Source organism: Dermochelys coriacea, chromosome 1 (genome assembly GCF_009764565.3).
Source record: "Dermochelys coriacea isolate rDerCor1 chromosome 1, rDerCor1.pri.v4, whole genome shotgun sequence".
NCBI classification, from domain to species: domain Eukaryota; kingdom Metazoa; phylum Chordata; order Testudines; family Dermochelyidae; genus Dermochelys; species Dermochelys coriacea.
Window position 1 is genome coordinate 351,629,898 of NC_050068.2, and position 12,283 is coordinate 351,642,180.

Consider the following 12,283-nt stretch of genomic DNA (forward strand, 5'->3'; position numbering starts at 1 on the left):
CTGTTATGACCCCTCTCGGTCTTCTCTTCTCCAGACTAAACAAACACAGTTTTTTCAGTGTCTCCTCATAGGTCATGTTTTGTAGACCTTCAGTCATTTTTGTCGCTCTTCTCTGGACTTTCTCCAATTTGTCCACATCTTTCCTGAAATGTAGCACTCAGAACTGGACACAATACTCCAGTTGAGGCCGTATCAGTGCGGAAGAATTACTTCTTGTGTCTTGCTTACAACACTCCTGCTAACACATCCGAGAATGATGTTCACTTTTTTCCCCCAACGTTTCACTGTTGACTCCAGATCCCTTTCTGCAGTACTCCTTCCTAGGCAGTCATTTTCCATTTTGTATGTTTGCAACTGATTGTTCCTTCCTAAGTTGAGTACTTTGCATTTGTCCACATTGAATTTTATCCTATCTACTTCAGACCATTTCTCCAGTTTGTCCAGATCATTTTAAATTATAATCCTATCCTCCAAAGCACTTGTAACCCCTCCCATCTTGGTAGTGAAGCATCAAGCAGAGGCAAAACATGGCCCATCTTCTAACAGTCTGTGGAAACACACCCATAGGAGTAAGCTCAGTGACGGTCAGAACGGCTCTGGTCAATGGCAGCCAGAGCAGTAAAATTACCAGCCTGGAGACCACCCTCGTCCATTCTAATTCTGGGCCTTATTCTGCCAGACATGCTGAGTAGAACCTGACTTTGTGAACAGTCCCATTGGTTTCAAAGGTGCTACTCAACGGAAGGTTGGCCAAAGTGGGACCACGGAGTGTAGGAGAAACTGACTCCTCCTTTAGACCTCTCAGCAGGGTCCATAGCAGTAACTACCTGCACTTCTTAGAGAGGTGAGACACACAAGGCCAAATTCTGCTCCCCATTACACTGCTAGCGACCTAGAGCGACTCCACTAGACTTCAACACAATAGCAAAAGTCTGATCCCACACTTTATTGAAGAAACTCACTCAGGCCCCATCCTTTCCGCTTATGTTCCCAGCAGCCCAACATCCAACGAAGTGTAGGTACCCAGCCCTTCTTCTCCTGGCACCATCTGATGAAGTGTTTACTCCTTGATTTTTTGGTCCCTTTCCAAGGTTTCCAGCAGGCACAGAATCTGCCTGTGGAATTTTCATTTTTTCTGTGAGTTTGCTGGGGGAGCAAATGGCAGCTGAGCACAGAGGTTTTCCATTTAATAGTCAGTTTCTGAAATGGAATGGAGAGACCCTTATGGGTCACCCAATCAGGGTGCTTCCCTTTGGGGTTGGCAAAGGGATCACCACAACAGCAATTTGCCAGCATCTGTTATTCACCGGCCAGCCTGATGTTGACTAATATATGCCGGTTAGCATACAAATATATATCGTATTCATAATATGTATTATCTGCACACATATACATATTGTATATGGTGTTAATATGTGTGTGTGTGTGTGTGTGTGTGTGTGTGTGTGTGTGTGTGTGTATATATATATATATATATATATATATATATATATATATATATAAAAAATACACAAAGCACCAATAATGTAACAGTGATAGAATTTAACCTGGTCTATACCATAATCCTGTTCACTTATGCCTAGGATATTTGGAATTTGCTGAAGTCAGCCTTTGGCACAAGCGGATAGGAAACTTGTCAAAATCAAGACACATTTGTTCTCTGTCATGGTACAAGCTAGGGAAGGACCTTCATGGATCAGTACGAGGAATGCTAATGTCCAGAACAAAGCTAAGGAAGGAACAGAAGAACAAGTTAGGGAACTGGAACAAGCTGATGGGTTGGATTTCAGTGACGTGTAAAGAAATGGATAACTTGTAAAATCACGTAAATAATAACAACCGAAACCTGTAACTTAGGGAGCACAACTTCTGCATAAGATGAGGTACCATCACTGCATGCAACCGCTCTTTGGAGACTGGTATTCTATACAAATTATTCGTGTAGTGCATCAATAAACCCGACTGACGTTGATCCTTTGGTCTCAAGTATATTTCAAACAAAATAAAGCAAAGTGTGGTCCAGCAATTGACTACACAATTTATCACAAGCAACTACCATGGAGGAGAGGGGTTGCTTGCACAGCACTTTGAAAGTGTAAAACACTATGTACAGGAGGCTATTAAATTTCACCGCTCATGCTCTCCATAACTCCCCCACTCTCCAGTTACAGCTGTCACTCAAAGCTTTTGCTCCCAAGAAATCTTTGCTGAGACACTGCTCCCATATGACTGTGGCTGGAAAGCCCTGCATAACTCGAGGGCCTGATTAGAATCACTTCCTCAAGGAAGATCACAATGCAGCATTGTGCTGATTCCAACGAAAGTGCTTAGGAGCCCTAGCAAAGAACATCATCTTCTTCAGCACGCGAGCAAACAGCCTGTGTGCCATGCTGACGCAATTGAGTCCACTTGGCAACTGTGGCCTGGAAGCATTAAGGGTTGCTCCCTCATGCTGCCAGCCTGCAAGGGCAAACATGACCGCCTAGATACTCAGCAACACATCCCTGCAGCACTGCACAGGTTGTGTGCCAAGGAAAGAAGTCTTCCCCAAGGCTGCAGAGCATCACAACTCCAGCTGATTAAATTAAATCATCTATTTTCTAACCCAGTTCCAGGGCTCACAAGTGGAATGGAAACCCAGCAGGAACACAACATGACAAAGTACCAGGAAGGAAGCTTAAAACAAGGCCAAATGTGCTTACAAACAGGTCCCTGTCTAGTCTGTGGCTGCAAAACTGGGTCATTAAAATCTCAGCTGTCATTACAAGCAAACAAATTTCTTGCCCACCTGGGTGAGAAAACCCTGAAAACGAGAACAGAGTGTATTGAGTACACTGCTGGGTTCCAGAGTCTGCAAACAGTCTCGAACAGCAGCTCTGAAAGGCATGAACTGCCCTGTTTGTTTCAATGTGGTGCTGGTGATGCCAAAACGTAATGGGAATTTAAACATCAATCCTATTTTACTACTGAGCATTTTAGCAAAAGATCCAGCAAGCATGATTATCACAGGCCCAAACTTCCTCCTCACAGTTTTGCAGGTGGGGACTTACTAAACAGATTTATAATTTTTGTATTTAAATTGTTAAAACCCTCCATTTTTAAATTTAAATGAGGCTGCCACAGAGCCCTGGCACCTTAGGGCCAGCTTGTTGGGAGTTGTTTATAACCAAGCCAGTGTTTTACACTCACACAGCCTTGGCTGGGGACGTCCAAGTGCTTTACAAAAGCTCCTGTGAGATAGGAGAGTCTGATCCCAGTGTTGATCTGGCAACAGGCCCCAAATCCCTGACTCTCAAGACTGACCCTTGTGTAACCTGATCAAAACTCAGTATAATGATTCAGCATTTGAGGCCAATAATTATACCCCAGCCCTGTGTGCAAACTGAGACAGGCTCTGATATACCTACACAACAAGGACATCAATGGTTAAATTCAAAGCAGAATGATGGGAAGAGAAGCTATAATTTTAGCCATGTTAGACACACAGACTAGAGGCTGTCACCTTGTGGTCTGGGCGTGCCAATGCACTACGGAAAGGAAAGGGTTAGCTTCATGCATTTGGGTACTCAGACAGCCTCTATGCTTTCTCCCCAGAAAGGCAAAGTTACCCACAGGAAAAGGAAAGGGAACGTGTTGAAAGCTCGAGCCCTGTCACGTCGGTATCCGTTGCCAGGGGTGGAGAGAGGAGAACGAGAAGAGATGGGGTTAGGGCAATCTGCTCCCCTGCTAGTTCAGCACAGAGAAATACAGGCTTGACAATGTGGGACTTGCAGGTGAAGAGGATTCTACTTCCTGACCACAGGGCAGTTGTCCCTTACTCCCAAGTGAGAGCCAAAGATGTCCCGTTCAATAGCTCAGCCTCTACGCACACTCAGGCAAGGAAAAAGGACTGGGTCACATTCCCACTGGATATGCACCATGGAAAGCAGGGGTTTTTCCACACTCTGACTCCACTTTCCATAGCAATCCAGAAAGACAGGTGTTTTCCACAGACAGGATAGACCAGGACCCAGCCCCCTCGGTAGTGTTGCAGCTCTAGGCTTGTGCATGTTATATAACACAAATGGGATCAGAAGGTGCAGAGATGTACATGAGGAAGCAATGGTACACATACACTTCACATCAGACTAGCCTTCTCACCCAGCCAGCAGACTCCAATGCTCAGAACCCACAGCCTGATCTTCTGCCCAACCCCTTCCCTGCCTGGCTTGTGTTAGAGGCCAGTCCTGCAGTCCTTCTTGAAATGAGTAGTGCTACTGTCTTCTCGGGTGAGTCAAAGCCTTACATTGGGCGGTGTAGCAGCCATCAGTCTTGCCAAAGGGTTCCTGGGCACAGCCAGGAAGAATAGTAATGCCATCATTTCCAGTGCGATATTTGCAGTGGTCCACTGAAGAATGGTATTTCAAACTATTTCAGGCCTCTGTCTGCCAATCTCATTTAATCCTGAAGAAATTTTGGCAGAATTTCTGGATTAAAGTGATAGTGGGCCAAGCCCTCACACACACACACTTTACTGAAACCATATTTCCCCAGTAAGCTATTGGGCTCTCTCTGCTCAACAGACTTGTTTTTCCCCATACCTTTCACTGCTTCTTCCAACTTCTTCAATAGTTGTGCTGCCCCTCAAAAATTCTGAGCAAAAGGCTAGATTTAAGAATATCCAGAATGTTGGACAAGCCCCATAAAGCCTAAAATGGTTGCTGGAGGTCAGCTCGCCATTGCAATCCCAGGCTTTCATCACCACCTTCCTGCGATCTAACACATTTAACACTGGATTCCCCTTGGCCCAAGAAGGTTAGAAAACTCAGATCTAACTTGATGAGATGGGTACTTTGTCCTTTTTGTTTTAGAAATGGCATGAAGCCATTACTCAGCCCTTTGGCTCCAATACTTGACAAAGCAATCCTCCCCCCCCCCCCACACCACCATATGCTTCTCCTCCTACCCTCGTGCTTAATAAGTGCACATGTTGGGTATGTGGAAAATTCCCAATCTGGAGTAAGAAAATTTTTTTAGATGTACTTTTACCCCCAATAGAATTTAGCTCTCTCCAATGTCTAGCACTGTTCCAAGCAATCTGAGGAGCTATTCTGATCTCTCGTGTACATTTGGCTGTTGCACATACTCACTAGCAGCCTTCAGAAGTCTCTGAGGACTTTTTTATATCTGGATAGTAGCTGGTCATTAAGACTCATCTCTCCCTGGTTTTCAGAGTTTTTTAAAATGTGAAGTGATTAGATCACAGTGTTGCCCAATCTGTTAAGTGCTTTTCCTTTTATTTTTAGGACATGAACCCATTTGGAGTTTTAAGACCCAAGCAAGTGACCTAACTTAGTAAGTTTTCCCCACTCTATACTTGACAGGTTAAAAAAAAAAAAGGAACATTTGATTCAAAAAATACTGATGTCCTCAGTGGGGACCTCCTTTTATGTAGTCTTAACCCAGAGTGAATTCTTGTGGCATAGAAAGTTGTGGTCCTAGGGGAATTACTGAGATGACAACTTGTTTTGTGGCCTAGCACTAATTGCATTAGTCTAAAAGCTCAGTACTTTGCTGAAGGCTCCCATGCCCTTGACACATGATGGACACAAATAATTAAGTGCAGAGATCCTGGGACACATGGTTAATTCTTCTTATACAGTTAGAAAACAGGAACATGTCACCGTAAAAGTAAAGTAGTTATGAACAGGACCCGGGTTCTCATCTCTTCCCAGGAAGCCACCAACTGCTGTTGGCTGAATGTCTCATAATAACCTGCTTCTCCTCTGGACTGAAGTGCAGTATAGTCAATATGGCAGTTAGAGTTTGCTGACGGCCCAGTGAGTCTGGCAAGGTCAAGAACCGATAGACAATGTTCTTGAGATATTCCAGGTTGGCTCCCTCTCTGCTCTTATCCCTTAAGTTCTTCTGGATATGGTCTTGAAGGGTGGATACCTCTTCTCTACGCTTCTCTTCCTCAACCAAAAGTCTCTCCTGGAGCTGGTGAACTTCCTTCTCCAGTTTGTGCTTCTGCTTCCTTAAGGCTACAATTTCTACCTCTTTACGGGCCAGCTGCTCTGCATACAGAAAGAAAGTGGGCTCATTGGCAGCAGCAAGGTGCAGAGCCTGGGTGAGATTCTCAGAAGAGATTGCACCCATTAAATCATCACTGCTAATGTCACTCCCTGGTGCTAGGTAATTTTTGGATCCTTGAAGCCCATAAGGTATGGCTAGAGACCTCAACTGCTCTAGCTCTTGGTCCTTTTCTGACAGCACAGCCAGTGCTCTGTCCCGCTGCTTGTGCATCTCTTCCTCCAGCTTTAGTGCCCTTTCCCTGTAATCCAGCTCGCATTTCTCTAGGTCCTGTCTGTGGACCTGCTGCAGGTGGGACACCTCTTGCTTCTTGGCTTCCATTTCTTGCTTGTGTTGCTTCTCCATCTCTTCACAGGAGAGCCGAAGTGCAATGTATTTCTCTTTCAGCTCAGCCAGCTGTTCCTGGGTGTCCTCTAGCTCTTTGGCCAAGTTGACATCTTTGGCTGACTTGTTCTTGAGAACCACTTGTGCTCTCATCTTGTACCTTTCAAATTCCTCCTTCAGTTGCTTCAGCTCTTGTTGGTAATACAGAGCAATAGCCTTCTCCCCATCCCCAGCCTCGGTGCCCTTTGGCAGCTCCAACTCACAGAGCTTCTCTATGTCCAGGGCAGGCTGGCTCTTCTTGGCTGCCATCTGCAGCAGCTTCTTCAGCTTCTCCATTTTGTCTTTCAGAACATTAACATCCAGGCTGGCTTCTTCAATGTGAATGTCCATTGGGGATCGGCTGGAAGCAGCGATGGCCAGAGTCTTGTTTTCCAGGTCTAGCTGCACAATGCGGTCCTTTAATTTCTGAATAGTCATTTGGTCTTTTTGTTTGGCTTTTTCGTAAGTGCCAAGCAGCTCTGACACCTCAGCGACCTGGCTCTCCAAGCTGGCCACTCGACGCTCCTCCATCTGGGCATGCTGACGGAGTTGCTCTTCGGCCTGCGCAGTCTGGCAACAAAAGGAGCACAGACAGGTTACACTTCTGTTTTGTTTTATACTGGAAATTTGTGGCAGGAATTGATCTTGGTCTCCTGAATCCCAGGCTTGCACCCTAGCCACCATCCTTCCTCTCTCACAATCAATTCTGGGCCATTACGCAGCTTGTCTGGCCCATATTTAAAGGATAAATAAACAAAGGATCAAATGAAAAACAATTTTCTATTTGCATTCCCCATTCTCAAGCAAGAAGTGCTGCTATGCCAGACTAGCACTGGCAATGAGAGGCACGCCAGCACTTAAGGCCTTGTTTTTCTTATGGGATTTCTTAAAACCTGTGTGTTCTCTAAAGGGTGCAGTACTCCTAACTGCACTGGGTACAACTGCAGTATATTGTGGAGCTAGTATCATAGCCAAATACAAGTAATCTTCTCCACTGGTCAGACTCCCCTGGGAAATCCTCTTTTTAGAGGCCATTTTCCAAGGACAAGCCCACAGAGGAGTGCGAGACCAGAGATAAAATGAAATTAATGCCCATGTGTTATCTGGTGGAAGGAATTTTCTAAACATTTCCAAATCCAGAGGGGAAGAAAGAATTCTAGAATGTTAACAGCAGGAGTTGGAGATTTTATTCTGGAATTTTTTTAGCAGCAAATCCAATTACTGGAGATGATTTCTATTCTCTTTAATCTGGGTTCACCTACTCATCACTCTCTTCCTCCATATCCCTGGTTTCTGCCCTTTTCTCTCCCCACCTGCACATGAGAGGCTTTTGCCCTGTTGTTTACCCACCCCCCAAGCAGGCCAAACTTGACAGAGTGTGATCACGAAGGGCCTCAACAGCAGAGCTTCCCCAGGAATATCATGACACTTACAAGGACGGCACAAGACACAACAGTTTCATGTTGCTCCCACCAACATTGAGGAGCAATTGCCAATGGCAGCATAAGATCTTTCTCAATGGAACAGATAATGGTCCTTGTAGTCTGATATCTGGCTGCCAAGGAAGGTGTGAAACTGTCAAAATGCATCTCATTCCTCCAGGAAAAGAGGAAAGATTTTTTCATGACCCCAGCTGGTGACCAGCTCAGCCCCTGAAGCTGGAGGATTAAAAGCCCTTCTCATTTCACCTCATCGTACTGAGTTATTTACCTCAGCATCCATTTTCTGTTGATTTACAAAACACTACATTAAAATTATTTCTATAATAATTTCAATTTACACTGCTCTTTCATTGCAGGCTCTTGAAAAGTTTTACAAAGGTAAAATCATAGGAACTGCCACAATGGCTCAGAACAGTGCACTATCCACTCCAGTATCTGGTCTCGGACAGTGGCCAGGATAACATGCTTCAGAAGGTGGTGTAAGAAACTCTATAATGGACGATCATGGCATACCTGTTCATAAAAGAAGTTTCTTCCTACTCCCATTGGTTAGTGGTTGACTTTTGCCCTGAAGCATGGCAGTTTGTATCCTTATTAAGAAGTTATTCCTTCTAATAGAACAGTAGATTTTTTTTTTTTTTTACTCTCTCTTATTTATGGTTCTATGAAGATGCAGGATTTATGTCAACCCAAACTCACTACAAATCTCTGTGTATTCGCTACTGCGCTCTTCCTATACAGCATGTTGGCTAGTGCACCCTGGTGTACAAACAGAGAATTACCTTTTTCATCTCTTGCAGCAACTGTGCTTGAAAGTGACTCTTGAGGCTGCCAATCTCATCCTGAAGCTCCTGCAGCCGGGGATCTGGCTTGCTGTTCTCTTCCTGCACAGCCTGCAGTTCTCTCTTCAGCTCCTCCACCACCCTGCTCAGCTGCTTGGTCTGCAGTTCAGACTCTTCCACACGATCAGCCACATACACCCTTCCAGCCAGCGCTTCCCTGGTCTCCTCCAGCTTTAGCTCCACATCCTGGCGCAAGGTCCTCTCACCTTGCAGCAGCTTCTGTAGCTCCCGCAGCATAACGGCATGGTCACTCTGTTCCTGGGCCCGGTCATGTTGCTGTGTGATTAGACGAGCTTTGGTTTCTGCCAGCTGTTCCTGGACACACTTCATTTCTGCCTCCAACTTGCTCCTGTCTTCTTCAGCCTTTTTATTGGCCTCATCCAGGTCCTGCTTCATTTTTTTCTTGTCTGCTAGGTATGAGGCTTCCATGCGGGATTTCTCCTGGGTGACTGTAGCCAGGGAGCTGGTCAAGGTGGCCAGCTGAGTCTTCAGCTGGAGCACTCTTTTGTCTGCCTCATTAGCAGCGACTGGCACATCCCCACTGCCAGTGCTGATGCTGCTCTCCGACCCACTCACCTCCTCCGATTTCAGAAGGGAGGCCCCAACTGCTGTTCTCTCATCTTCTGACCCCAGTTCACCCTTGGCACTGGTCAAGCTGGCAGCAGCGTCCACACTTGTAGCTGTCCCCATGCTGTCTTCACTCTGGACAGAACTCCTGTCATCAGCAAAGTCAGCAAAGGAAATACTGGAGCTGGCAATGTCTGCAAGGTGAGCTCCACTCAGGCCAACGCCTGTCTCATGAGACACAGATAACGCTTTTAAGCTAGCTTCCAAGGCTTCTTTTTCCTTGAGCAGGCTCTTGTAGGCTCTCACAACATCCTTCAAGCGAGTCTGGTACTGAAGAAGCTGTTTCTTCTGAGTTTCAATAGTCTCCAGAAGATCTTTTTTACTAGAACCACCCCCAAAGTTCATGCCGAACTTCTCCATGACTCCTCAGCGGCTGTTCAACTTTGCTGCTCATGCAACCTGAAAGGAGAGGGAGAAAAAAACGTGAGCGAAGGCTACATAAATAGCCCTAGCAAGTCTTAAAACAGAGGAGTGCAGGCTTACGCTATGAGGCCACAAGGCTGATCTCACTCCGGCCACACAGAGCTCATGGGCTAACAAATCTGTAGAGCAGCGGCCCAGGGCCTCATGACAGTCTGAGGCCCAACCACACACATCGGAAGATGCGGAACGCCAGAGACCGACCCACCCCCAGGAACAGGGCGCAGCCGAATCTCGGGACTGGGAACTTCAGGGGCTCCGGAGTGACCCCAGTTCTGTCACTGACGCCATGGCAAAGCCCCGCGTGCCTTACTTTACCCATCTGCAAAAGGGGGCGCACACGCACCTCTCGAGGGGCTGCGGGCCCGGGGGACGGCTCCGGCTCAGGCCCGCGCCCCCACCCGGCCCTCACCCCGCCCCGGCCTCGCAGGGGGGGCGGGCGGAGCCCCCTCCCGCGCCGTCGGGCCCCGGGCCCACCTCACACCCCAGCAAGGGCGTTTCCACTCACCCGGAGCTCCGGCTCCCCTCCGACCCTCACCACGCCTGCGCGTATCCCAACGTTCCCGGCCCTGGCGCCTCGCGCCTGCGCGTATCCCAACGTTCCCGGCCCTCGCGCCTCGCGCCTGCGCGTATCCCAACGTTCCCGGCCCTGGCGCCTGCGCGTATCCCATTGCTCCCGGCCCTCGCGCCTCGCGCCTGCGCGTACCGCGCCGCTTCCTCTCAGAGCGCGTGCGCCTAAGGACGCAGCTCACCAGGCGAAGCTTGCTGCTCATGCGCCAATCCCTACTAGCGCTCGCTACGCGTGTCCCGTAATCCCCGTCCAAAGCTGGCCGCGCCTGCGCCAATCCCATAGCTCCCCTCCGACAGTCGACGCGCATGCGCCTGTTGGCCCCGTTCTCCGGTAAATGCGCGAGCGCGCGCTCCGCTCTCTCCGCCGCTGTCTCTCACTGCGCATGTGCTGATGGCCATAAACTTTCGCTGCGCTGCCCGCAGGCAGGCCCCGGCGGGGCCTCGTGCGCAGGCGCACGCCTAGGGCAGGGGCGGGGCCGCTTGGTCAGTAGCTGTGTCTGGCGCATGGCGGCGCGGGGCGCACGCCTCGCTAGCGGCCGGTCTCCTGGCGGTGGGCACGAGGGGGGCCCGGAGCAGAGAGCCCACGAGGGGAAGCTGCATTTGCTGGAGACCCTGAGTAGCCGATCCCGGGGGCGGGGCCCAGATGCTCGGGCGGCGGCGTGTAGACGTGTTTGAAAGCCGAGATGAACGTGACTCCTTCCTTTCTAGGGACCTTTCTTGCAGAGGGGACTGTCTCGCCGTAGAAGGAACCCCCTTTTCGGGCAGAAGGCTTGTTCCCTCCAGCTCATCAGGGGAACCCGAGTCTGCCTCTTACTCCTTAACAGGCTCACGTGTTTCTCAGGCAGGATGCCCAGAACTGTTATCGATAGCGATAGCTTGATAGGGTTCCCTTCTAGAATTCGGGTCAGTAGCTGGGGGGGATGACTTGTGTAGCTGTAGTCGTGTCAGCCCCAGGATATGAGAGACTAGGTGGAGGAGGTAATGTTTTACCTGCTGGTGAAGAAGACAAGCTTTCCAGCTTACCCAGAGCTCTTCCTCGGGGCCAGCAGAAGTTGGTACCATAAAAGCTACTATTACCTCACCCACTTCATCTGTCGTGGGTGGATTAAAGCACTCGCCTTAGGGAGGTTGGTCCCCGTCCCTGGAGCCACTTGTGAGCGGAAGCTTAGGTTTCATTTTAAAAAACCTTGAAATGCAAAATGCAGGCCAGGTGCACCAGCGGGCTGGTAGACACCCTGCAACAGTAGTTCCAAAAGGCGTGACTATCCCATTCAGCTTAACTTCGAAACCGGGCGCCGCGTCCAAAGGACAGGACTACGTGGCAGGGCCATGGCCTGGGGTGGGGGGGGACCTTGAGCGGAGCCTAGAGCTGCAGGAAGCCGAAGTTTCGGAGGGCGGGGGCGGGACTCTCTTGGGAAGTGGGGGTCTGGCGGGATTTAAGGCTACAGAGATAGGGCTCTTTCAGGAGGCGGGACGGCTCCTTGGGGGGTTGGCACTTCAGGAGGCGGAGCTTGTGTTGCTGGGGGGTGCGTGGCTCTCTCAGGGGGCGTGACTAATGGTGCCGGGCCAGGGCTATTGCCAATGGGCGGGGCTCGTTGTGCCAGGGATCGGGCTGTTGCTGGGCTCGGGGCTTTTTCAGGAGGCTGGGCTAAGGTGGGCGGGGCAGGGGTCTGTCAGGAGGCTGGGCTAAGGTGGGCATGAGGGGGTGGGGCTCTGCCGAGAGGCGGGGCTAAGGCGGGCGGGGGTGGGGCTCTGTCAGGAGGCGGGGCTAAGACTCCCGGGAGCCGGGGGCGGGGCTGTGTCAGGAGGTGGAGCTAAGGCGGCCATGAGGCGGGGCTTTGTTGGTGAGGCAGGGCTAAGGAGATCAGGAGGCGAAGCAAAGGCGGCCAGGAGGCGGGGCTCTGTCGGAAGGCGGGGCTAAGGCAACGTGGGGGCGGGGCTCTGTCA

The 12,283-nt window shown here is 49.4% G+C and overlaps 1 protein-coding gene across 13 annotated transcripts in view; it reads right to left on the bottom strand.

Moving 5' to 3' along the window:
* Positions 1–10,750, bottom strand: part of GCC1 (GRIP and coiled-coil domain containing 1) — a 52,843-nt gene extending 42,093 nt beyond the window's left edge. For 5 of the 13 annotated variants that reach the window (XR_006276401.1, XM_043500069.1, XM_043500078.1 and 2 more), the window contains exons 1-2: positions 10,275–10,429; positions 8,660–9,745 (exon numbers count right to left, since the gene is read on the bottom strand). Coding sequence is in view for 10 of the 13 variants with exons in the window: in XM_043500069.1 (XP_043356004.1) it covers positions 8,660–9,706 (1,047 nt within the window). In the remaining 3 variants the exon portion in view is untranslated. Of the gene's footprint in view, positions 1–1,975; positions 7,006–8,659; positions 9,746–10,243; positions 10,438–10,518 lie in introns of those variants that run through there. The other 8 variants (XR_006276398.1, XM_043500057.1, XM_043500047.1 and 5 more) reach the window with 6 other exon arrangements.
* Positions 10,751–12,283: the final 1,533 nt, after the last annotated feature.